The sequence below is a fragment of the Delphinus delphis genome, chromosome 9, assembly GCF_949987515.2.
Source record: "Delphinus delphis chromosome 9, mDelDel1.2, whole genome shotgun sequence".
Lineage (NCBI taxonomy): Eukaryota > Metazoa > Chordata > Mammalia > Artiodactyla > Delphinidae > Delphinus > Delphinus delphis.
In genome coordinates this window covers 75,680,801-75,705,746 of record NC_082691.1, presented here as the reverse complement: position 1 = coordinate 75,705,746, position 24,946 = coordinate 75,680,801, and the positions used below count along the sequence as shown (strand labels likewise).

The following is a 24,946-nucleotide window of genomic DNA, read 5'->3' as shown; positions in this document are numbered from 1 at the left end:
AGGCATGTAACCATACGGTCTTGATAAGGTGATAGATTTTCACATCCTAGGAATTGGCAGGAAAGGGTAGGAACTGAATCCGATGTGGGAAGGGAAAATTAAGAGCTTGAGCCTAACTCACTCATCTCATGAGATACCTTCTGAGACTTATAATTCCCATAAAATCAATTTTTAGGCAAGTTTTTATTTTCTTTTTGTTTTTTGGTGTGTGTGTCCCCACCACATGGGAGTAATTCTTTTAAATTCTCTTAAAAGTAGAGAGCTTTCTTTTACAAGCGATGACACTTAACACTTCTTGGTTAGCCCTTCAGAAAATCACTCAGTTTTGCGGTAAAGAACGAAAAAGTGCCTTGCTTCACCTTTCTTGAAAAGAGATTGTATAGAAAGGTAGGGCTGAGGGGCCGGGTGTAACGTAATAAAGGGTAGCAGCACGCATTTTGATCTGGAAGTTGATGGTTTTGGGAGAATGAGAATCAAACAAAGGCAGGCATATACACCAAATGGGTAAAAACGCCCTGGCGGCAGTATTGGATGTAAAAAAAATTTTTTTCTTTTTCTTTTTTTAAGAAAAAAGCAAAGGGTGCCTTCTGTGTTTTCTAGAGGTGGGCTAGAGAGGGGGCTGAAGTGAAGGACTTTCCTGGCTCTAACAGAGAATTCGGATTAGGGAGGCCGGGCATTTAATCGGTCCGTCGTTGCCCCGCTGGCTCGGTGGGGCCGTGTCAGGCGAATCAGCTCTTGGGCGCCTTCTTTCCTTCGCCTCGCCCTGGAGCTTTGATTCTGACCTTTGCGCTCCGGGCCTTAACCCGGCCTGGGCACGTGCCCAGTTCTCTCACCTCAAGGAGCCGGCTGATGGCTGGCAGCCCCGGGCGGGGACCAGGCGGCGGCGGGCGGCGCACCGGCGCGCAGCGGGTTAAGGCGGCGGGGGCGGCGGCGAGGGGGCGGAGGGAGCGCTGCAGCGGCGGCGGCGGCGGCCCGGCTGCGAGCGCCCGCGTCCCCGGAGCGCCGCGGGTTAAGCGCCGCCCGCCGCCGGCAGGGCTGAACCCGGAGCTGCCGCTCCGAGCTCGCATTCGGATCCGCTAGAGCAGGAAGATGGCGACGGACGGCGCGAGCTGCGAGCCCGACTTCTCCCGCGCCGCAGAGGAGGCGGCGAGGGCCCCGGCGGAGGCGGCGGTAACCGAGGTCCCAGGGTGGGCGCGGGGTTCCGGGGTGGGAGCCCCCGGGGCGCCCTGCCAGCCCGGGCTCTTCCGGGTGCGCTCTCCTCGGGGTGCCCCCTCCTCGGGGTGCCTCATCCCCCGAGGCCCGGGCGAGGCGGCCGCCTGGGTTGGGGATACCGCCTGTCCTTTCCGAGCCTCGCGGGAAGCAGCCCCGGTCCGCCCGGTTCTCGGGGCTCCCTGCGTGTGGCCTCTGTACCCACTCCCTCTGCTTCGGTCGGGTTTGGCCAGGGGTGAGGGCTGGGGTGTGTTTCCCGGCGAACTGGACACCCTCCCATTGTTGGCCTCTCTCTGCGCGCGTGGCTGTGGGCGCGTGTCTCGGGGGTGCCTGGCACCTCTCAGCGGACCCGGAGAGCAGCGAGGGGGAGGCGGGTTGGCGCCGAGCAGGTGTGGGGATGCCCATTGTGTGTGTGCGTGTGTGTGTATTCATTCGTGTGCCTGAGACCCCTTGGGAGAGGCCCCATGCCCAGCTGTAGGCGCTGCTGCCGCTGAGCGCCGGCGCTTTGGGTCCCAGCTGCCTGCTACCCCATCACTTGGTGATGGGGATTGGGGTTGGGGCGGGGGAGGTGTCCTCGTTCTTCCCGAGACTATGCCCCGGCGAGGTGGAGGTTCAACACCTGGTATCAATACAGTGTGTTTCTTCCCTGGGGTCTAGAAGCCAAATGAGCTTCCATCCATCGCTGGTCCCTACTTTCACCCCCAGAATCTCCCCGTGCACAGAGGCTCATCGGTTGGTTTCCAGCCCGTACCTTAGGGGAAGGCTGATCCCACATTTCCTGCGTGGAAATGTTTTTGGGGTTTGGGAAGCAGCTTGGTAGGAGCTGCAAGAATCTGCAAAGAAAGGCAGCTCTGGGAGCGCCTCCCACCCTAGGCGCGATTCTGCTGCTCCCCCAGGAGATTCCGGGTAGGATGCAGTGAGCCGAGCGTGGACGCCCCTCCGTTTTTCCCACTCATGACCTGACCAGACTCGGTGAGGGAGCAGCTGAGGGCAGGGCCAGGTGTGAATAGCCAGAGCTGCTTGAACTTCCTCCCCTTGTATTTGGAGGTAGGGCTTTCTGGAGAGGTAGAGGAGAGATGTGGAGGAAAGCTACTTGGGCATGAGAGGAGCTGAGCCTGGGAAGGAAAGAGAGAAACAGGGAGAGAAGGAAACACGGAGGCGGAGGGCTGCTGATTTCCACTTGTGAAACTGGCAAGTTTTGATTTGAAACTTTTAGGAAAATAGATTTTTCATTCTTTACGTAGAAAATGTGATCTTAAGATTTCGTATGAAATCTGCCTACTTGTGATGCAGGAAATCAGTTCCCCTGCGTGAAGTAAAAGAAGGTAGCTATTAAGACAACAAACCTCTCCGAGAAGTTGAAGTGTTTGGGTACCTTCATCCCCAAGAGATGGTAAGGGGAGGGGAGTGAGAGAAAAAAGAAAGAGGGGTGTGTTTCTTGTTTCTCAGGAAGGTTGAATTTGTTTGTTTAATTGACTTAAAATGGGTTTTTCTATTACCCTCAGTATTTTAATCACCTGACAATTAAATCAAACAAAAACAGCTGAGTTATGCTCTGTAGCTGACCTATAGTTTTATTTGGTTAGATTATAAACAGAGCCTTAGACACTAAGCAGATTTTTTTGTTAACAAGTTCAGTGTTCCCTTTCTGCTGTTTAAAATTTTCAGGAGCCTGATTTTTAACTGCTTATAGGTAGAAGTTTGATCATTTCACCCTGGTTGATTTGAATAGCCACGAAAAAACTGTGAAAGTGAAACTCCTTTGTTATTTCCATAAAATCCTATAGGGTTCTGAGGAGATGCAATAAGAATTCTTAATACAGTATTTAAAAAAATGTTTGGTACTTTAGTGAAATTTTAATGATGGCTTCTTATGCAGTAAACTGAACATTTAACTTTTCACTTAATAGTCTGCCTATATCAGCTACTTGACCTATAGACTGATTTTTTTTTTTTCTTGCGGGACGCGGGCCTCTCACTGTTGTGGCCTCTCCCGTTGCGGAGCACAGGCTCCGGACGCGCAGGCTCAGCGGCCATGGCTCACGGGCCCAGCCGCTCCGCGGCATGTGGGATCCTCCCAGACCGGGGCACGAACCCGTGTCCCCTGCATCGGCAGGCGGACTCTCAACCACTGCGCCACCAGGGAAGCCCCCTAGACTGATTTTTTAATTAAAGAAAAGTTAGGTTGAAGAATATTTGTCATTATAACTGCCTCTTATCTAATGATTAAAATTTAAAGGCATGTTGATGCATTTTGAGTTTATGGCAGCCGAGGACTTAATTTTTTAGTGGGTAATTCTTTTTTGAATTTTATTTCATTTCAAGTTGGTTTACTTATTATGCATTTTATATGTATATTTGGCAGTAATGAGTCAATGGAAACCCAAAGCAGTAGGCTATTTTCGAAAGTGAATGTTTTCACTAAGTTTTGACTATTTAGATTGTTGCTTAGAGACAAGTTTAATTTATAGTTTTCAGCTTAATATGATTTTCAGTGGAGTGCTTTAAATTTAGTTTGTGGTCCTTGTTCTTAGCTGCTTAAATCCTGAAAGCATCCCAAGTATAAGGCTAAGGTAACAGCTACATTATTCAATAGGGTCATATTAATAGTCTTTGCTGTGAACCATGCCGGAGACCTGGGTTATTTTCAGCGCCTTAGCCAAATGTGATGACTCTTAGACTATATTGCTATGTCTACTCTGAAAATACGTCCTAATGGATAAGGCACTATGGAAAACAGAAATCTTCCAGCTTTTTATTGTCACCAAAGAATTTAAGAGTGAAAGGAAAATGTAGATCTTTTTAGAACTATGTTTGGGAAGCAGACCAACATTCTTGTCATTCTGGGCTTTTCTGGAGCAACTAATATACAAAAAGTAGATATAAATTTTGTTGTCATGGTGATAGTGACAAGAAAAAACTTGGATAATTATTTTGTTAAAAATGCACAATAGTGATGTTAAACAAATTAGCAGCTGGCACCTTGAAAATTGTGTTTCCAGGTGACAGTACTGAACGTAAATGCAATAAAAAGAAACTTTTTAGCCAATTTTGCTAAGCTTTCTTTAAAAAATTACAGTTATGTGGCAGCTATAGAGTATTGAAAGTTTCACAGTATAATTTAGGTAAGAAATATTGTAGATTTAACACACATTACCAAATACATACTGAAGTGGAGACATTGTAACATCTTTGCTGTCCTAAAGTAAAACATTTCAGTGCTAGAACCTCACATGCACTAGGGAATCAAATCAAAGACCATGGTGTCATGAGAGGCACAAAAAATTTGCATTAGGAGTCTGGAGAAGAAGAGTCACAGGCAGGATTCCTAGTGGAAAGATCTGGAAACATTTCACAGAAGGATGGAGGACTTGAGCAGGGAGACTGCAGGTAGCTGTGTACAAGTGTGGTGGGTTTCTAGGGTTCCTTGAGAGGGGGCCTAGGGCAAAGATGAGCATAAAAGTTTCAGTCTCAAGTATGTGCTTTAGAAAAACTGCTTAAAGGTTGAAGAAATTGACAAAAATGATGCCCAAAGATCAGAATATAACTGAGTTTATCATGATGCTTCTTACTTTGTTTATTTTTAAATAGGTTATATATTTATGTTTGCATCTGTTTTTTGGACTTTATTATCGTTGTTGCTATCACTGTTATATTTCCCACAGGAGCAATTTTGTTTAGAGAAAAATATTTGTCCTCCTCTATGATTGAATACATGCCTAGGCTAGACTGCCAGTTGGTTTTATCCTCCTGTGTTTCACATAACTTTATGAGGTGAGAAAATGGTTCACAGACTTAGTACTTAGCCATTTACAAATATCTGCTGTTGATCATATGCACAGCAAGGCCCTGGCTGGGAGAGAGCAGCCTCATCTTTCAAGAAGAGCAGTGTGGGTTTCATTTGTAAAAGCTAAGGTTTCTTAGCACAGTTCCAGGCACATTGTAGATGTTCCACCAATATTTATTGAATGAAGAAAATGAACACTCACCAAGAGGCTGTGTCATAATTCTTAATGTTGATGGCTAACTAGAAATTTTACTTCATGTGTTACTAGATTGTGATGAAACTGTTGTCCTGAAGTTTGTAGTAATGAACATTATAGATGTTAGAGGGCTCCTCTTGTTTGAGCACAATGACCCTGATTCTTATGGTTTTGGGTTTTTATTTTTATATTGTCCCCTTCTAAGCTGCTTTTCTCAATGATATTTCAGATACTTCACAGATTTTCTTTTTTTTAAATTTTAACTTTATTTCCAACATGGTTAGTTTTCCCTTTAAATTTTCCCTCTTCAAAACAATGGTTGAGGCTGGGGATGCGTAGGTGGAGGGATGGAAATTGCACCGCTCCCATCCCGAATTCTTCTAACAATAGAGTCAAGGCCAAATCACCCACTGGGGTGTGGAGGAGGGGATGGTTGAGAGGCGATCAAGAGGGAGATGCAGGGAAGTTTGGAAACAGGAAAAGGAAGTAGAAGGAAAGATTGGGCAGGAAGGAGGTTTGCAATAGTCTGCACATGTCTAGAAACGTGGGACTAGATTTCAGCTTTGAAGGTGCCCAGGAAGGATGGACAGTTTCTCTCCCTTCTGCCCCTGCATAGTTTACCACCTAAGCACCGTCTGATTATTGCTTTAGAAGGAGGCTTTATTTGAATGCACTTGATTGTATTCTTCTCTGTTGGAGCTCCTTTGCAGGACTAATATAACGGGGAAAAGGAAACTTGTCTTTGATGATTAGGTAAAGAAATGGAGAACAGTTACAAAAGAGATGATGATAATGATGACATTGAAAGCAGAGGATTTTAAAAATTTTACTTTAATTTCTTAAAATAACTTGCACAAAATATTGAGATCATATTATTAATGCTGTGCACAGTGTGGTGCCATCCATGTAGAAATCCTGGTTTAAGAGAAAAAAATTGTTATCTTGGAATAAATTGTTAGTAAATAACCAAATAGGTTGAACATGGATGTAAAATGTTATTATAGTAAGTGCAGTAGAGCCCACATTGTTACGTGGAATGGACACTTCTTTGCAAATGATTTGGTTTTGACATTTTTATATTTCATTGAAAAGGCAACAAGGTAATGCCAAAGGCCTGAGTTCTTCTACAGAAGGGCCTTGTAAATGTAAGAAGATCATTTAGTCACTCATGTCTCAGCTCTTCGCTTGAAAATCAGCGTGCTGACCTTTGCCACCTGCAGATAATTGAAGTGATAGTCTTCAATGCATTCTAAGCTCCTTAAAGGACAATTACTGGATCTGGGTGCCAGCTCACACGTGAAAATGATCCATGTCCCACATAGGGGTGGTGTTAACATTGAAAAACTGAGTTACGATGGAAATAGACATTTGCTTTATCTGAGATGTGGTCCTTTTTTTCCTCCAAAGTAAAAATGGAGGCTGAGAGGAGATCTAAAAGGAGGAAACGGGAGGTAGCTGCACTTAATTACCAGAGGCTACTGCCCCTAACTGAGCCACGTTTGTGCTTTTCATTCCCATTTTCTCGAACTTGAAATTAATTACATCTATTACCAGGTTTCCTTCCTGACGGCCTGTTTACTTGTTGGTTTTACTTCCTTCTAATGCACTGAGTTGCTTGTCTTGCATGACAGACCCCGGGTGGGGGTGGCATGGTTGATTTGAGGTGCATGGCCATGGAGAGTTGATCCCAAGTTCTCAGCATGTGGCTTTAAAGGCACACGCCAAGTTGCCCTACTTTAGGTTACTGTAAATGGTTTTTGAAAAATGAATGAAAATGATTGATCAGTTACTTAGTTGCCCCCAGAGTGGGCCATAATATTGTACCTAAGTAAGACTAGTATATCCGTTTACACATCATTTACATGGTTTGTGTTGTTATACTGAGTGAAAGAGGCATTTTCACACCAAAAGCAGGAGGCATATATGTTAGGTAAAATCATGTAAAGATGTAATACTCTTGCTGTCCTGACACTTCTAGTAGAGGTGAGAAAATAGAGTAAATATGGATAAGTAAAGTTTAATATAGTGAGGAAATACACAAGGCAGGGCATGATTAATTGTAAATCAACGAATAGAACCGACTCTAAGACTGAACTGAGAAAATGAGAGATTTATGTGTCTGGAAAGACATAAGGAAGTGGGATTCGAGCTGTGTCCTGAAGAAAATGGGATTCAGACGAATTAGAGGAGAAAGAAGGATTAGGAAGAACGAAATTAGAGGTATGCAGCCCTGGGCAGAAAAACTCTTACCTCCCTCTAGAGAGAAGTCAGGAGGAATAATCTCAAAGCAAGACATAACTGCAGAAATAGTTTGAAATAGTTTTGGACCATGGAAACACATACTTTTCATCGTGAAAATCCTCATAACTGGCCAAATTCACATTTTAAAAATAATGTAAGGGTTCTTTTTAATTTTTTCATGTTAATGATAGTGTTCACATTTTGCTTTTTCTCCTTAATCTCAAGACGAGTTTCATTGCTTTTCCCTTCCTTACAGTCTTTTTTATTCATTCCCAAAGCATAAATCTTGCTTACACAGGAAGTTCTGAATGCATTATTAATTATTAGTACCCACTATTAAACTGGCAGGAAAATACATTTCTGTTACTTCTGAGTAAAGAGGCAAACTCAATTTTCTTCAAATATTTCTCAAAGGCTTCAATGAATGACCTAAATTTCCTCAGTCCAGTAATCCAGTTACTCTGATGGTATGTGAAATCAGGACATTTGGTGTCTGGAAGAGATTTTAAAGATCACTTAGTACAACATTCTCTTTTTACCACTGAGAAACCGGAGGTCCAAAGAGATGAAATAAGGTTCTTTCAGTCCATCTGCTTTCTCAGGTACCCCTCCTCCCTCCCTTGTAAATTCATTGATCAAATGTAGGCACAACCCACTAGATTTGAAACTGGAGGAGATGCTCTTGGTGTCTGTGAGAGAAGCCAGAGAACATGTTTGGCTTTGTGTCTGGTCACTAGATTTTCACCATAGCTGATGTGTTTGGGCAAAGATCTGAGGGACACTTCTGCCACTGTGACTCATAATAACTCCTGAAGGCTTTTATGGTACCCATCAGTGTGCTCATCCCATTAATTCCTAAAGGATACAGGTAAGGGTCTTCTGGTGCTTTTTGGCTGTGACTGTCGAATTCCCTACATAAACCAAGTATTTTAGATTTGTTTCTTTCAGGAAGAGTGGGAGGAGAGTGATAGTGGAGGAAACTTGGTATTGGTCTATGTTCAGTTGGCAAGTTAAGATGACAGTTCAGCCAGGTTCTATTTTGTCATCTTCCTCCTTTTCCCTCCCTCTCTCCGAGCCTATAGGAGACTATCCAGAAGAATGCCAATCCCCACACCTGCTCCGCATAATTCAGAGCTGTTGCAGACTGCTGTGTTGAACAGGAAGAGTTTGAGGTTGTGTCTCCTCCTTCATGTATATATGCCCCAAAGAAGTCTTTCTATCTGATGGCCAGACTCTGGATTAGTTTAAGCTGCCTGTGCCAGATTTTTAAAAATAGGTGTTAAGAAGTGCTTTTCCTAGAGTACTTTTCCTGGCAGACATCAAACGTGACAGGCAGGGGAGTGGCCTGCGGAGCTGAAATCTACCAGTTTCTTTTTTTTCCCTTTACTTTCTGAGTGCCTTGCCATCACTAAAAAATGAGATTTGGATTTTTCTCTGTTAATTAGGAAAAGCTGTTGCAGTAGTAATAAAGCTTAGTCTCTGAACATGTCTGCTTTGTTTTTTGGGGGGGGTGGGGAGGCATGGGTATCATGTTGGCTTAGGTGCCTTTATGGAGATCCTAATTTTTTATGTGAGTGTGGCATTTAGATCTATCCGGTCTTGTCTCTTCTTTTGAAAATTCGGTTATCAAGTTAGTCTTTTAAAATATTACATGATTTATCATCAAAAAATGAGAGGATGAGAGGAAACTTTTGTAGGTGATGGATTTGTTTTGTAGCATAGATTGTGGTGAAGCTTTCCTGGGTATATATACTTATCTTCAAACTCATCAAATTGTATACATTAAAAATGTACAGCATTTTTATGTCAATTTTACCTTGAAGTGGGTTAAAAATTACACAAGTTAGAATAATTATTTTGCTCTTAAACCAAGAAACTTTAATAATGGCTTTTTCTATATCTAAGTACTTTTGCACTATAAGTGCATCAGGTCAGATAAGTGACGCTTAATATGAAACAATAATAGTTTTTTTAATGGGATTTTTGCTTCTGAGCTTCTTTATTTTTCTAAAACTACCAAAATGTTTTGAATTTATTTGTAAAATACTGAGAGTCCTAAGACCTGTAACATAATTCATGTACTTTCTTTTATCCAGTTTTGCCGGAATAGGGAATGAAAACATCAAGTATTGGAGAATGACCCTTTGAAAATATTCTTATAATATTTTTATGATTGAAGGCCGGCATTAGAAGTGTCTTTAGTGAGGAAGTGGGGGTGAGACGTAGGGGAGAGAGAAGCAGGCAGACAGATGCACTCAATGTTTAAAATAATACATCACTTAATATATTTTGATGGGAGACAGATTTTTTTTAACATTCTCTGTAGCATAATTTATGATTTAGCAAGAATCCTTGTAACAGTGTTTCTTTAATGAATTTTCCTTTTTATTGACGGTGATGTATTAAAAAATAGACGTGTTGGTTGCCGGTCACATGTTGTGATGTTGATGATGATGGAACCAGGGCAAGCTCTCCTGACTCTAATGTGAATCAGAATCTTGGCAATGTCTTTCATAATTTATTAGCTTTTAAAATGGAGTGCTTTGCTTGGGAAGCTTCAGGGAAACAAGGACAATAAAATGTACAATTAATTAAAATCTTTAGAACCACCAGCAGTAGCATTAATAAAATGTTACCATCTAATGCACATAGAATTGCATCTAACTCTCCCATCTCAGTGGGGAAAAACCAGGATAAAAGAGTCTTTCATCATAGTCAATAAACTGAGTTTATTGGACTTGGGCTGATAGATTTTCAAAGAAATAGGCTCATAGCCAATAGCCCTCCTCCCTACATAAAACATCTGGGTGCTCTCAGCTTTAATAATAACAGTCACCTGCCTTTATTTAGTACTTCATTGACATGTTCTTTTTTTTTAATCGAAGTATAGTTGATTTACAGTGTTATGTTAATTTCTGCTATACAGCAAAGTGATTCAGTTATACATACATATGTATGTACATACATACATACATATATATACACATTCTTTTGTTATATTCTTTTCCATTATGTTTTTTCATAAGATACTGAATATAGTTCTCTGAGCTATACATATACAGTAGGACCTTGTTGTTTATTCATCCTATATATAATAGCTCACATCTGCTAATCCCAAAATCCCACTCCATCCCTCCCCCAACCCCCTTGCGCTTGGCAACCTCAAGTGTGTTCTCTGTGTCCGTGAGTCTGTTTCTGTTTCGTAGATAGGTTCATTTGTGTCATATTTTAGATTCCACGTATAAGTGATATCATATTGTCTTTCTCTTTCTGACTTACTTCACTTAATATGATGATCTCTAGTTGCATCCATATTGCTGCAAATGGCATTATTTCATTCTTTTTTATGGCTGAGTAGCATTCCATTGTATATATGTACCACATCTTTATCCATTCATCTGTCGGTGGACATTTAGGTTGTTTCCATGTCTTGGCTGTTGTGAATAGTGCTGCTGTGAACATGGGGGTGTATGTCATTGATAAGTTCTTGTTTAATCCTCACAAGAACTTTGTGGGATAGATGTTGGGATTTCTTTTATATAGATGAGAAAACAGACTCAGATAAGTTACAGAATGCTTCTCCAAGTATCGTCTTTGGACCAGAACCACCACCAGCAGCGGGAGCACACAGAAAGGCAAATTCACAGCCCCACCTCAGAATCAAACTTCAAGGAGGGAGCCCAGCAATCTGTGTTAACAGATTGTTAATCTCCAGGTGATTCTTATGCCTGAATTTGAAAAGAACTGGGTTATAAGACTTACGTGAAATAAGTATGAATGGGAGCAGAATTTAAGCCCTAGTATATTGGACTTTACTATTCACAGAACATCCATAAGTTAACCTTCCAAACAAGGGTCTCCCAGAACTATCCATCCTGTAGGCTTGCTATAGGTTTTTTTCTTTTTTTCCATCCTTAGCCCCTGCCTTTACAAATAACTGCTCTGTTGAATGTATGTACGAAAAGAAACAGTTTTAAGAGGAAGATCCTTTGAAAATCTTTCTTCAGAGAGCCAGCTAGCTCTGGTCTCTTTCCCTTTTATACCATCATCTTCTTCCAGAAGGTTCTTTGGAAACTGAGAAGTGACCAGTTCTGGCCATACCTGTTTGGAAGTCCCTGGAATCGTTTATAGGCTTTGCTATGTTTACTTCTGTGTCATCACAGTGATAGTACAGTGTCAGATACATAGGTGCTAAACTAGTTCTCATTGGATCATTGATAGAATAGCACTGTTTTCATCTCTAGAATGTTGGCACTGTGCTGACAAAGTGTGCAGACAAATCCCAGTACTTGGTTGCAGTTTTGCCATTTCCTGGTTGTGTGAACTGCGTGCATTATCCGACTCCTGAGCTGTGGTTTCCTCATCCGAAAAATAGAGGGGATGATACCTATTTTATAGGTTAGATTTGGTTCTTTGAGAGTTCTTTGGAAACCACTGGGTGCTAGGCAGATGCGAAGGCATGTTCGGAAACGTCCTGAAGACTGGCTTCTGAGGTCGGGTGTCCTGAGACGTTTGGGGATGAACGTGTGCTCCCCTCCCTCTGATGGCGACTGGGTTTGTCAAATGAGTCTCCACGGAAGGGAGAAGTGGACTGTGTGCTGTAGAGGAAGCTGGGGCTGTGGACTCACCCAGGCCCGGCTGTGAGCACGCTAACCCGTCATCTCTCAGCTTCATCTATAAGATGGCTATCAGGAGACCTGCTTGTAAAAGTTGTTGTGAGGAAAGAGGGCAGAGTTGGAGACAAGAGAGTTGGGAACCAGACTCGCCTGACCACAGGCCCAGATGACTGCATGTGGGTGGCAGGCCAGGCCTCTTACAAGCACACTACATGTGCGTGTGTGTGTTTGGTCGCGGGTAGCACAGAGCATGCTTCTTCTAAAGGGGCAGCTGCTACTTGGCTCTGCGGATTATTACCCTGTGGGAATGTGAATCTGGGGTTACCCGGTCATCTGAGTTTTGAGGGGAAGCCAGCGATCTGGATCTTTGGGTGACATCTTTAGATTTTCTTAGCACTGACTGAATAAAACAAAACACTTTGTGGCCCAAGTAACACACATCTGTGGGCCAGATTTGGCTGTAGGCTGCTAGCTGGTGGCCTCTGCTGCAGTGTTCTATAAACATGACCTGTTATTATTGGAAGTCTTGGAATTTATAATAACCTCACAGGAGCCTTTATGTTGGGGCCCTTTGAGCAATACGTTCGTGCTCTCTTTGCTACCTTTGCAACTTCTCCCCAACACACACTGGGCCTGTTTTGATACAAACTCCAGGGACTTTAAATTTGTATTGCACAGTATAATTTAAAGAGATCCTGAAGCTGGGTGGGGAGGCAGGCTAGGAAAATAGATCTCCTCAGTGGAGAGATTTGGGATATTGGCACGTTGGTTTTTACCTCTCCTCCTAGAAGGTCAGACCGTGGATTGCTGCCAGACGGGGCCCCTCGGGTTTGCTGAGCCACTGGGATAAAAATGGTCCATTGCATACCTTTAGGAAGTTTTTTCATTTTTTAAAATTTGTGTTACAGAAAAAAGACTTCGATGTGGACAACCTCAGTAAATCAGAGCTTCGGATGCTCCTCAGCGTGATGGAAGGGGAGCTGGAGGCCAGAGACCTCGTCATCGAGGCCCTGCGGGTAAGAACCTTCTAGGGCCGAGTCCCATTTCTATATCTTTTTCTTTTCTCAAATGGCCAGTGGCAAAGCTGCTGCTTCTTAATTTTTAAGTCATATAGATTTAAAATGTTACATTAGGTTAAAATGTGCCCCTTACCCCAGATACCAGCCCATAACCTTGATAAGCCCAAACACACACTGAGGTCAGATGGTCATCGAAAGGAGGGGGAATGATTCTAAACCGTTTAATTTGAGGAACTTGAGAATTAAGCTGTATTGCTTCTGAAATCCTTTTATGTTTCCCATATGTATTTGGTTAAAGACACAAGTTCTCAGAAAATTGGTAGCTTGGTATCCTAAACATATGTGAGGCCAGTGAGGAAAAACTAAGAGAATCATTTATAAAAGAAATTGCTGAAAATAGAGGTTTTTTTCCTTCATGTATAAATTATGATTTCTTATTTTCAGAGACTCTTGAGTTAAAAACGAAATGTTTATATGTACATAATGTATCTTCGAATAGTTTTATTACTTTTTTCATCTGATCTTACAGTAATTTTTAACTTTCCATAATTTGCAAAGGATTATCTTCCAGTATATTAGAATACCTCAGTAAAGTTTTGTTTCCTTAAAAATTATGTTAGAAAATTCTACATCAAGAAAGTTTAGGGCTTCCCTGGTGGCGCAGTGGTCGAGAGTCCGCCTGCCGATGCAGGGGACACGGGTTTGTGCCCCGGTCCGGGAAGATCCCACATGCCGCGGAGCGGCTGGGCCCGTGGGCCATGGCCGCTGAGCCTGCGCGTCTGGAGCCTGTGCTCCGCAACGGGAGAGGCCACAACAGTGAGAGGCCTGCGTACTGCAAAAAAAAAAAAAGAAAGCTTAACTGGTCACTCCCAAGATTGCGCTTGTTTTGCTAAGTGAGCCAAACTTAAGGTTTTATTTTCCTCTTTTATATTTAATACTTTGTATGTAATCAGGTGTTTCCTGACTCTTGGTCATTTGACCGAGAGGGATATATTTATTACACAGGAAGTATGGATTTATTTTTTTCACCAGGGAATATTTCCTCAAACTTTGTCTTAGGGAGTTTATTTTAACAAGTGAAACTCTGTGGAATGTATCAATAAAAACAAGGTTGCCCCTGTGGGTGCTAATATGGTGGGGAAAGAGAGAACGGTGGACGGTCAGACATAATGGAGATGGTGGACACGCTGAGAATCCAGTGGGGCAAGGGGCAACAGTTCCTGAAATAATGAGTTAAGTACATTTTCATAACCTGGAAATTGGTATAGTGGGGATAATAATTATTCTTCAATCTGATGACAGAGAATGATGGGCTCAGAAAAAGTGGAGTGTGATTATACCAGCTCCATGCCAGTGATGAATTGAGGGTGTTGCTTTTTGAACGATAAGCATTGCTAAGTAGACTTGTGCACAGTTTGATAGTGAGAGGTATTCTTCCTGTTTCACTTTTGGGACATTTGCACTGTTTGCCAGTGTATATTTTCTTGAATGAACTTTGGGGGAGACAGGCTAAGGCAGTGCAGCACTCAGATCTGTGACCCTCAGCCCAAGGAGAGAACAAGGCAGCAGTCACCTGTGAGGCCAGTAGTGTAGCTTCTTGAGAGCAAAGAGATGTGAGGGCTTCAGTTCTCCCTTAGGTATTTCTCTGTCCCTCTCTATTCACCTGTAAAAGGCATCAGCACGTGGCATTGCCCTCTGCTCACACAAATGTTGGAGCGTTGAGCAGAGTCTGTGTTTTTATGCATCACCTTAGCAACCACATGTATTTTTCATTTTTACTTAATTGCGATACTTTCAAACTTGAGCAGAGGTAAAGGCTTGCTAATGATCAGGGCTTGCCAAACTGAAAGTTTTTCGTAGAATCAAAGCACGTTGGAGCTGCAAGGAGCCTTAGGTGATATTCTGGTTCAGGATTTGCATATCTATCAGACCTAGTTTTTCATTTTCATAAAATACTTTGTATTACCCTTTTACTATGCCGAAATGAAATGTATGGAAAATTGCATATGTAAGTAGGCTATGTTAATAATAACGAATACATTGCCCTAATTGGGATAAGAAGTAACAGGAGAGTAATTTATAATAAAATATTAGGTGTTTCAACATATAACTGCTCAGGCATGACTAGTGGAAGACATGATAAAATAGATGGCTGTTCCCACCTATTCTCATAACATTGACATGAGTGCAGTCGTTGCAAAAGAATCCTGATCCACACATGCCATGTCATTGACTTGGGTACAGGGAGCAGATTTACTATTGGTGAGGTGATTTTTCTGAAATGGTGAATGACACTTGGTAAAGTTCCCAACAAAAGCAGACATTTACATGACAGTTGAATGGCTGAAAAATTTAGTGTTCATTAAAACTGAATTAAAACAACTTGTTTATGTGTGGAAAGAAGTTACTCTTTAGGCTCAGATAGTCATACTGAAGGTTCTAATGAAAGGAATGAGCAGAGGGACATTTGAAAATTCTGGGGACTTGGGACAGTTCCTGAATGTGTAGCAAACCCCTAGCCCTGCTCCCTAAGTGCCAGTCACTGTGAAAACTAATTGTTCTTGCTTATTTTCAAGACCTCTAGGGTACTGCCCCTGTGGAGGACCACTGGCTGATACCAGTCTCTTTTATTTATAGACTGAAATCAAACAAACAATGAGGAAGTCCAAAGAGATTGAGACTTCTCAGGTTGAAAATGTGACATGCCAGAACTTGGCATGTTTGGAGATTCTTAAAGCCTTTCGTCCCTTTTTAACATTGAGAATTGTGATTGATTTGTTTAGATCATTGCATTTTTAGGAGTAGGTAATAATGTCATTTTCATATACCTGTTGTAGCTGTGGTAGACTCACTGTGTTGATTTACTGATTGACTATTCCCTTGGGGGCATTAGTTGGAACTGGTGAAACTAGTGAAATATTTACTTGGGTCCAGATGTGTCCTTTAGTTACCTTTTCCTTTAACAGTAGAATATAATTTAGTGACTGGCTAGTGCCCCAGAAAGAAATTGGGAAGGAGAGAGAATGTGAAACTTTTATTTTTATTTCATATTATAAGATAAACTTATTCCTAAATTAAAAGTCAAAATCTAAATTAGTAAACAGTATTCAGTTGGGAGAAATACATTTTGTTTCAAGAAAAAGTCAAAAGTACTTTCTCAGTATAGTAAAGATTTTTGAATTTAATATGTAAATTGTGATTTTTTTTGAGATACAAGATGCCTAATTTGTGCCCTGAATTTTATTAAAATTTAGAAATGATTTCTGTTGTGAGGCATTCAAATTCTTCAGAATTTTAGAAACTTTAAAAAGGTATTTCAGACCAAGCTATTTTACTTTTTTAATCGTGTTATCCTGATACTCTTGATTGTCAGGTTACCATGAAAAGTTGCATAGATCATTGAATTAATGGCCATAGACTTGTCAGGACAATCCATAAATATGATTTTGGGGGAAGGGTGTCAGGAAATTACAATATATATTTTGGTACTTTTACTGTTTTCAGATGTTTAAGGTAAAAATATTTCTCAGTAAGTTTATGACTCTATAACAGATATAATATTCTAGACATTAATTTTTATTGGGGGGAAGTTATATTTTAAAAAGAGCAATATTAATGGAAAATCTGAATTGCATAAAGCTGCTTAAATGTAATATGTTTTAATTTCATCGCATAAGAAATATTTTGTTTCTCAATGATTTCCCTCTCATTCACATAAAGTAGGAATAAATTGTTGAATGAATATATTCTGTATCAAATAAAATCTAGAAAATACTTTGGAGTTTAATAAAGAATGTGTGCAACAAGAAGCAGCTATATTTTCTGAAAACCAAGATAGACACAGAGGCTTCTGAATCAAACTTAATTGAATGTTCAAGATATGAATATACAACTTAATCCAGAAATCATTATTTCAGTGCTCAGTGTTTAGTTTGTGGAATCCTCTGGCCCTCACTCCCTTTTTCCTCTTGCTACTAGTATTTTTACCAGCATCTTACTCAAAGGGGAGACAAAGGCAGAAGATGAAAATGCTGTAATTATAAAATTTTAAGGGTTAAAATTGTTTTAGCCTCCATTTTTACAGGGTCTAGCCCGCTTTCATTAGCATGAGTTTATGTAAATATTATATCATTGAAACAATGAATTCCTTGGGCAGGTAGCTCCAGATTTGCCTTCTTTTTCCATTTGGATTAGATAAATGAGAATTAACACTATTAACAGACAGGGCAGTTCTTCACCCTAACCAGTAGTCACTATAGAGTGACCGTATAATCCAGATTTTCAAGTCTTATTCGCACTGAAACTTTAAGAAGTTAGCCAGTTTAACATTTCCTCAGATAGACAGCATTTGTAGCCCTTGTATCATAGGGGATATCAGATTTTAGAACTGACTTGTGCAAGCAGCTGCAACAAAGAGACCCAAAGTATAATAGATTAAATAAGTAGCTCATTTCTCACATACCATTCTGGAGATGATTGATCTCTGCCGGAGGGGCAGCTCTGTGCCAAGTGGTCTTCAGCTACCCAGGTGGCTTATTGCTCTCCTTTAGGGAATTAGCGTCTTCTGTACGGTTGAAACTTGGTCAGTGCCACCTCCACATCCCAACCTACAGTGAAGGGTGGGGGCAAGGGAGGAAATGAAGGAGAAGCAACTTCCTGTAAGCAGCGCACACACGTGCATTGGTGAGAACTTTTGTGGACGCACCTAGCTGCATAGGAAACAGGGAAATGTCACCTACTGGCTGGCTACATGCTAGTGCTGTGGAGGAAGGGAGGAGCTTAGAGGACCCCTCACAACCTAATACAGCCCATTATCTTGGTGTAATGTTACCGTGTACAGTGTCCTGGGATATGGCACAAGAAGATCCTTCTTTCTCCTTCCCTCAGTAGATATTTGTTAAGTGCCTACTTTGTACCAGGCACAGAAAGTTTGAACTGAATGTCACTGGAGCTTTATTACAATGCCAAGATTGTTCCCATTTAGAAAATTCTTGTATCTTGACTTTATATATTTAAAATTAATTGTTCTGAGTAGTGTCATTTGGGCCTAAGTTATACTTTCTCAGGCGGTGACTCAGTATGTATTTTGCCTAGAATATCTTCCTTTTTGAAAACCTGACCTTTCCATTGGGTTCAAAACTAACTCAATTAAAAAAAATTTTTTTAACGGTTTTGTTTTAAAGCAGGGTTTTTCCGCCCTCAGCATGATTGACACTTGGGGCCAGGTGTTTGTTGCTGCTGTTGTTGCAGGGAGGGGGCTATCTTCTGCACTGCAGGACGCTTTGTAGCCTCCCTGGCCTCTGTGTGCTCACTAGATGCCAGCAGCACCTCCCTAGTTGTGACAGCCAAAAAGGTCTCCAGATCACCCCCATTTGGGAAACACTGCTGTAAAGTAATACTGGTTAAGGAAGTGCCACTTTCAAAACTATATTCGCTGAAATAAATATAAGAACTTTAATGATTCAAATATATTTTATGATACAGTGATTTTCCTGTGAAATATTTTTTCTCAAAGTTAAAAATTAATCTGAAAATGCCATTTTAACAAATTTCATGACTCTTTCAAAACACAGCACATATTTAAAATTGCGTTATAGCTTCTTAGGCAGAACTTAAATGTTTTATTTTTAAAATTCAAAAACCTTTATGGCTGTATGGCTCAGTGCTTGAAACTTTACGTAGAACAAAGTCAATCTTTTTAAATAAAATGAAAGCATTAAATAGAATAATGTTTCCACTCATTTTGAAAGCAGCTGCAAGTATACTACAGAGTATTGTGAGGGTTTTCCTCATATGACTTGTCTGCTAAATAATGATAAAAGAATAACATTCTGGTTTCAGCTAAGTAAAACACGCAGCCTTTTGTATTTCAAAATTCTCCTATGATTGCAGGCAATTGACTGACCAAAACGTACCCTTTTTTGTGCTGTTTATTTTAATTAACGAATGAATTTGCTGAGCAGAGCTGAATTCGTGAAACATAAATTGTTTTCTTCCCCGTCTGCTGAGATAACGCCTTTGTTCTGCGTCTAGAAAAAGGAAGAGAGTTGACCAGACGTTGTGTTTTTTCTGCAAGCGAATGAGTTTTTCATAATATACAATAGCTGATGATTTTTAAATAGCATTGTATTTGGTCTAGTAGGGCAAACAGGAAATATCAATTTTGATTTTTTCGGAGAGACTTTATTTTCCCTGTTGAACATTTGCTATTAGTGAAGGAAAAAAATAGAAGAATATCAGGCTGCTTTCTTTTTAATATTAGGGGTAGGGGATGAAGAGGTACAAACTATTAGGTATAAAATAAGCTACAGGGATATATTGTACAACACAACAGGGGATATAGTCAATATTTTGTAATAACTATAAATGGAGTATAACCTTTAAAAACTGAATCACTGTATCGTACTTATAGAATATTGTACGGCAACGGCACTTCAGTAAAAAAATATATAAATGGAATCATATGGTAAAAAAAAAAAGGTAATGATGCCATGAAAGCAAAGCGTTTATCACTACCATTTAATACGCAACTGATGTCACTCAAGTAACATTTTCTTCCTGATTATTAATAAATCAGTAGGATATCTGTGAGAACAAACTAAAGATGAAGGTTTCCCAGCTCAGTGATGTACCATTTGATCCACACTGGGTGCAGGATAGGTTCAGGGTTACAAGTGGTATGAAACCAGGAATGTACTTTTGTACACTTCGAAGATTATCATAATTTGTGGGACTGTCAGTTCAATTAACCGTTACTTTAGAATTAGTTCCCTGTGATCTGAAAATAAAGGGTGTTCCTTTGAGGCATTCTGATAATATTTCAGCCATCTCATCTTAACCCTCAGTGGCTAAGCTACAAGTCATGGGTTCTTGTGGGAATTTCCTTTGCCACATATATGACTAATTCTATCTTGATTATAAGAAGAAACAAGGGTCTAAAGCAGTACCCAAAGTTCTACCCTCCTTCTCTTTGGTTGTGGTTACTTTGGGAAGAAAAGAGGTTTCAGGTTCTGCTTTTCAGTTTTCTGAGTCAAAATATAAATAGTTGTTGAACAAATAAGAAAGGAAAGGCTATATCCCATATTTCAAATGTAGTTGGACAGGGTGGGGAAAGGTGAGGGGATCCAGCATCCATTTCTTCAGCAGATGTTTATTGTCTTCAGACATGTCCTGGGCTTCGAGGGTCGTGACCGAGGGGTATGCTTTCTTTCTCATGGATCTTAGAGTCTAGTGGGAGAGATTGACATTAAACCAATAAACACAATATCTAAGGACAAATTATGATTATGAAAGAAAAGGAAAGAATGTTACGAGATTCAGGGTAGCTTACATTGGGTCAGAAAAGACTTCCCTGTGGAAGTGACGCTCCCTGAGACTTGAAGGAGGGATATCCTGAGCCCAGTTGGAAGAAGGGTGTTCAGGCAAAGGGAGCGGCACATTCAAAGGCCCTTGGAGAGGAAGGAGCTTGATACTTGATAGGAACTTCAGGAAACCAGACAGCAAGCAAGAGTGGCACAAGATCAGATACAGATGGTGGCTGGGGCCAGACCATGCTGGAGGGCGAAGGCTGTGGAAAGGCTGGATTTCATCCTACATCAGGTGGTCAGCTGTTGATGTGTTTAAGCTGGAGAATCCCAGTGATTTGATGTGCTGTTAAAGTCATCTTTTAAGAAAATGCAAAATTATAGTGTATTCTATTTTTTGTATCAGAAGTTTAATTTATTAAGTGTAAATATTTTTAGCTTATCACCACTTCCAAAGGAAAAATTACAAAGAACACCCTAGCTGTTGGGCAGACAAAAGTTTGTAGGAGAGCCATAGTAAAGAGGTAGAATGTCACAGTGGTTGTCTTAGAAATGTGAATATCTCAGATGCTTCCAAATATTGCCCTTGAAGAGGGCATGGAAAATGTGCTTGCTCATCACTTTTGTCACTTAGCCATGAACAGTGTTTTTCTTCAGAGGGTTAAGATGAGCTGATTATGGTTTTTAGTTAAGGTCTTGTGCACCTAAGATAAGATGGATAAGGTAAATCCTCCACTTGAAATTTTTTGAAAGGCAAAATTCTCTCTTCAGTTGTATTTTTTTTCCCCAATCCAGTTCTCCTCAGTTCAGCTTAGATTTTTAAATTAAATGAAATTTTGGTTAAAAGACCTCTTCTTTCATAACTTAGGTCTTTAGAACTTTACAGTAATCTTATCTGTTATAAAATCAAATGCCTTTTCAGCTTTTCCACAGAGGGTTGGGAAAAGGAGCAGAAGATTGCTTCACATAGTGCTAAAGATGACCTGGCAAGAATGTAAGATACATTTCAGCGCGGTCGGAATTTGTTCTGCTCCAGGACATCTATGTTGGCCTATTTTAAGTGGACCATTACAGGGCTTATGCTCACATAATTACCCCTTACAAAAATAAAATGCTAAAGCCGACAAGCTCTCCAGCAGCCCCGACCCCTTCTCATGACATTCTTCCATGGAAAACAGACCGTGGACAGAGTCTTCTCTTGGTGTCAGGCACTGCACTAGGCACCTTACCTGTATTAAAGTGGAGTTGCCTCTCCTATGGGTATTAGGTTTTAATGGTTAAAATAATGCAGATAGTAAGCCCTTGGGAAGCTCTTAACTTACCAGTAAAGTACATGAGACATAGTTTTGTATATACAAGCCTGAGTAGTGATTTTTATGCACAGCATAGGTTGATTCTCACCAAGTTAGAAGGAAAGGACCATCTGTGTGCCGGTGTCTGGGCATTGCAGCTCTTCGGCCTTTAAGGAAGACTTTAAATCCCTAGGTAAATGGGGTTGGGTGGGTGCTTTAGTAGCACATCTCTCTGGCCTTAATGCAAAGTCATAGGTTTGTCTGAATTCTAAGGATTAAACAAGGTCATACGCTACAGCACCTAGCAAAGGATCTGACACATAATAGGTGCTTGAAAAAAGTATTTGCATTTGAATCTCAGTCTGTGTTGGTAGAAAATATTTTCCCCTGCACTTTCTTCTCCTCACACTTCGAAAGTTATAGGACTAGACCTTGGTCACCTGCTTCCTGTCTAATAAAGTGGGCATTGCTTCTTATTTCTTAGGGTAGAACTCTCACTCCTCAAGTCAGAATTGGCCAGATGGAAACTAACGCTAATCTAGGCTACTAATTTATCCTTGCAGCCCCTAAGGCAGGCAGGAAAATAAGCAGTGGTAGGAAATCAGATGGATATTTTGAACCATCAGGCCACAGGCTGAAAAGAGGTAGAGTCAGCATCATTTCTGGGGGCTCCTGTGGTGGCTGTATGGGTCCTGAGTGAAGAGAAATGACTTGTCAGGTGTTGTCCAGACAACGTTTTCTAAAGTAAAATTATCCCCCGCCAAAAGAGGGCTTAGCAATTTTGGAAATTTCTCAAGTGTTTTGGGAATAGGATAATGCGTACTGTCAATTGTTTTTAAAAGTGAGGTTTTAAGTGTATAGAAATGGTGGGATAACAGTTAGACCTATGAACCGTTATAAATACTTATCCTACAGCTTGTCAGTCTGTTTCCCACATCTTCATATTTAGGCAGCGTACGCTTTTTTATGTTAAATCTTTGATTTTCGGTGGCATTGCTTTAAACTTGGCATGAATCATTCTGTTTACAGCCACCTTTGTTCCTGGCCATCTAAAAGTGAAGAGGAAGGAGGTGGTTCAATCCTTTCAAACTATCATGGGATATCACTTACAGGTGGACTCTAAAAATGGATACAAATGAACTAACTTACAAAACAGAAACAGAATCACAGATTTAGAAAACAAACTTATGGCTGCCAAAGGGGAAAGGTGGGAGGGGGTGAGGCATAAACCAGGAGGTGGAAATTAGCAGGCATACCCTTCCATAGAGAAAATAGGTAATCGATAAGGAACTATTGTATAGCACATAGAACTCGGCTTAACACAGTGTAATCACCGGAAGAGAATATAAGACTGGTAAGAGTCTGAAAAAGAATATATAGATGTCTCTCTCTGTAAGTGAATCCAGGAGATGTACACCAGAAAGAAACACAGCATTGTAAATCAGCTATACTCCACTATAAAAATAAATTACAAAAAAAAATCCTTTCAAACTAAAACAATTTCTTTTCTACAACCTCCTTCCTTCACCCCATGATTGTGGTCTAGGCAGTAGGCAAACTGAAATCAAGAAAAGGGTCAATTCCATTTGACTCATGCTTCCAAGGAATCCTGAGGTTTGCTGCAGTTTCCAGCAGGCAGAATTTGGAGCAGGACGTGGGGATGGAATGGGACTTAACATTATTGAGTTTTTATTATGTGCTGGGCACTTCACATACATTATCTCCTGTCATCTGTATGAAATCGCTTGATCAGTTACAGTTGCCCACTTTAGGAATAGAGAAACAGCCTCTGAGAATCAATAAGCCATTTTCTCTCTGACTCCTAACCTTGGCTCTCACCATGCCTCTGCTTCAAAGGAAACATTGATGACACTAATCATTTTCCTAGAGCTGGAAGTTGTCATTCATGGAATCTTTATCTTACTTTAAATGCTGTGAATTCCCAGAACATTTCCCACACACCTGTAGTCAATTGTAAATATCAAAAGCTGCACAGAAATTGAAACTACACAGAAATTGTTGTTGGAAAGTCTTCTGTTTAATCAAGTGCTGTTCCCTCCCAAGTGACTGCAGGTAATTATAAACAGAAGTAAATGCGGCAAGACTTCTAAGATCTTATTGAATGGCAATTATGAAAATATAGAAGAGCATCATTGATTTTTTTTGAAATGTTTGTTTACTCACAAAGAGAGATCCCTTGGGAGGATCTTCCCTCTAGAAGTGTCTGAATCTTGTGATCAACACTCTAGAAGATCCTAACCTATGATCCTGTCTGCTGGAGAGGAGAAAGGATGCAAAGATAATAACATTTTCCTGCTTTGTCATCTCTTGCTGTGTTACAAACCCCCCGGAGATGTAATGGTTTTAAAGAACAACAATCATTTATTTTGCTCACATGTCTGCAGTTGAGGCTGGGCTTTTTAGGGACCGCTCACCATCTGCACCTCACGTGGCAATGGGAGTAGGGTGGGGGGGTGGCTGGAGGATCTGCTTCAAGATGCCTCCCTCATGTGCTCGCTGCCTGCTGGGAGATCAGTGGAGACTATGGGCTGGGGCTTGCGTTCCTCTCCATGGGCTGCTTGGGCTTTCTCGTCTCAGGGTGGCTAGGATTAATCAGTGAACATCCTAGGAGACAGGAAACAGAATCTTGTAGTGCCTTAAAGTTTGGGTCACAAGGTCACTTTCCATTATATTCTGTCAAGCAGTCACAGGAATCAGATTCAAGGGGAAGAGACATAGACCTGACCACCTGGGAGGAGTGTCAAAGAATTTGGGGATGATGTTTCAAAAACTCCAGAAAAGTGATACTTACTGAGCCCTATCTGCCAGAAGTACTCTTTAGGACTTTATGTAGATTATCTCATTTAATCCTCAGCTGTCTCCCTTGAAGGAGATGTATTGTCATCTCACTTTAAGGCTCGTGGTTAAGAAATGTGTTCTGTGTCACACAGCTGATGAGTGTGCAGCCAAAACTTGGACCCAGGCCTTTCTGACTGTAAGTGCATCTTCCTAACCACTCTCCTGTATAATGTAGTGGAAGAGAGTTGTGCAATGGCTACTAATTATAATGCAAGGCAGGCTTGTATATTGTCCTAAAGCATAAATGAAAGAGGTTTTTTTTTTTGTTTTTTTTTTTTTTTTTTTTTTGCGGAACGCGGGCCTCTCACTGTTGTGGCCTCTCCCGTTGCGGAGTGCAGGCTCAGCAGCCATGGCTCACGGGCCCAGCCACTCCGCGGCATGTGGGATCTTCCTGGGCCGGGGCACGAACCCACGTCCCCTGCA

The 24,946-nt window shown here is 41.0% G+C and overlaps 1 protein-coding gene across 1 annotated transcript in view; it reads left to right on the top strand.

Annotated features, from left to right (window-relative positions):
• Positions 1 to 1,029: 1,029 nt before the first annotated feature.
• Positions 1,030 to 24,946, top strand: part of CTTNBP2 (cortactin binding protein 2) — a 154,715-nt gene continuing 130,798 nt past the window's right edge. Inside the window, exons 1-2 of the mRNA XM_060020788.1 lie at positions 1,030 to 1,170; positions 12,958 to 13,065. Coding sequence (XP_059876771.1) covers positions 1,090 to 1,170; positions 12,958 to 13,065 — 189 coding nt within the window. The 5' untranslated portion in view covers positions 1,030 to 1,089. The remainder of the gene's footprint in view (positions 1,171 to 12,957; positions 13,066 to 24,946) is intronic.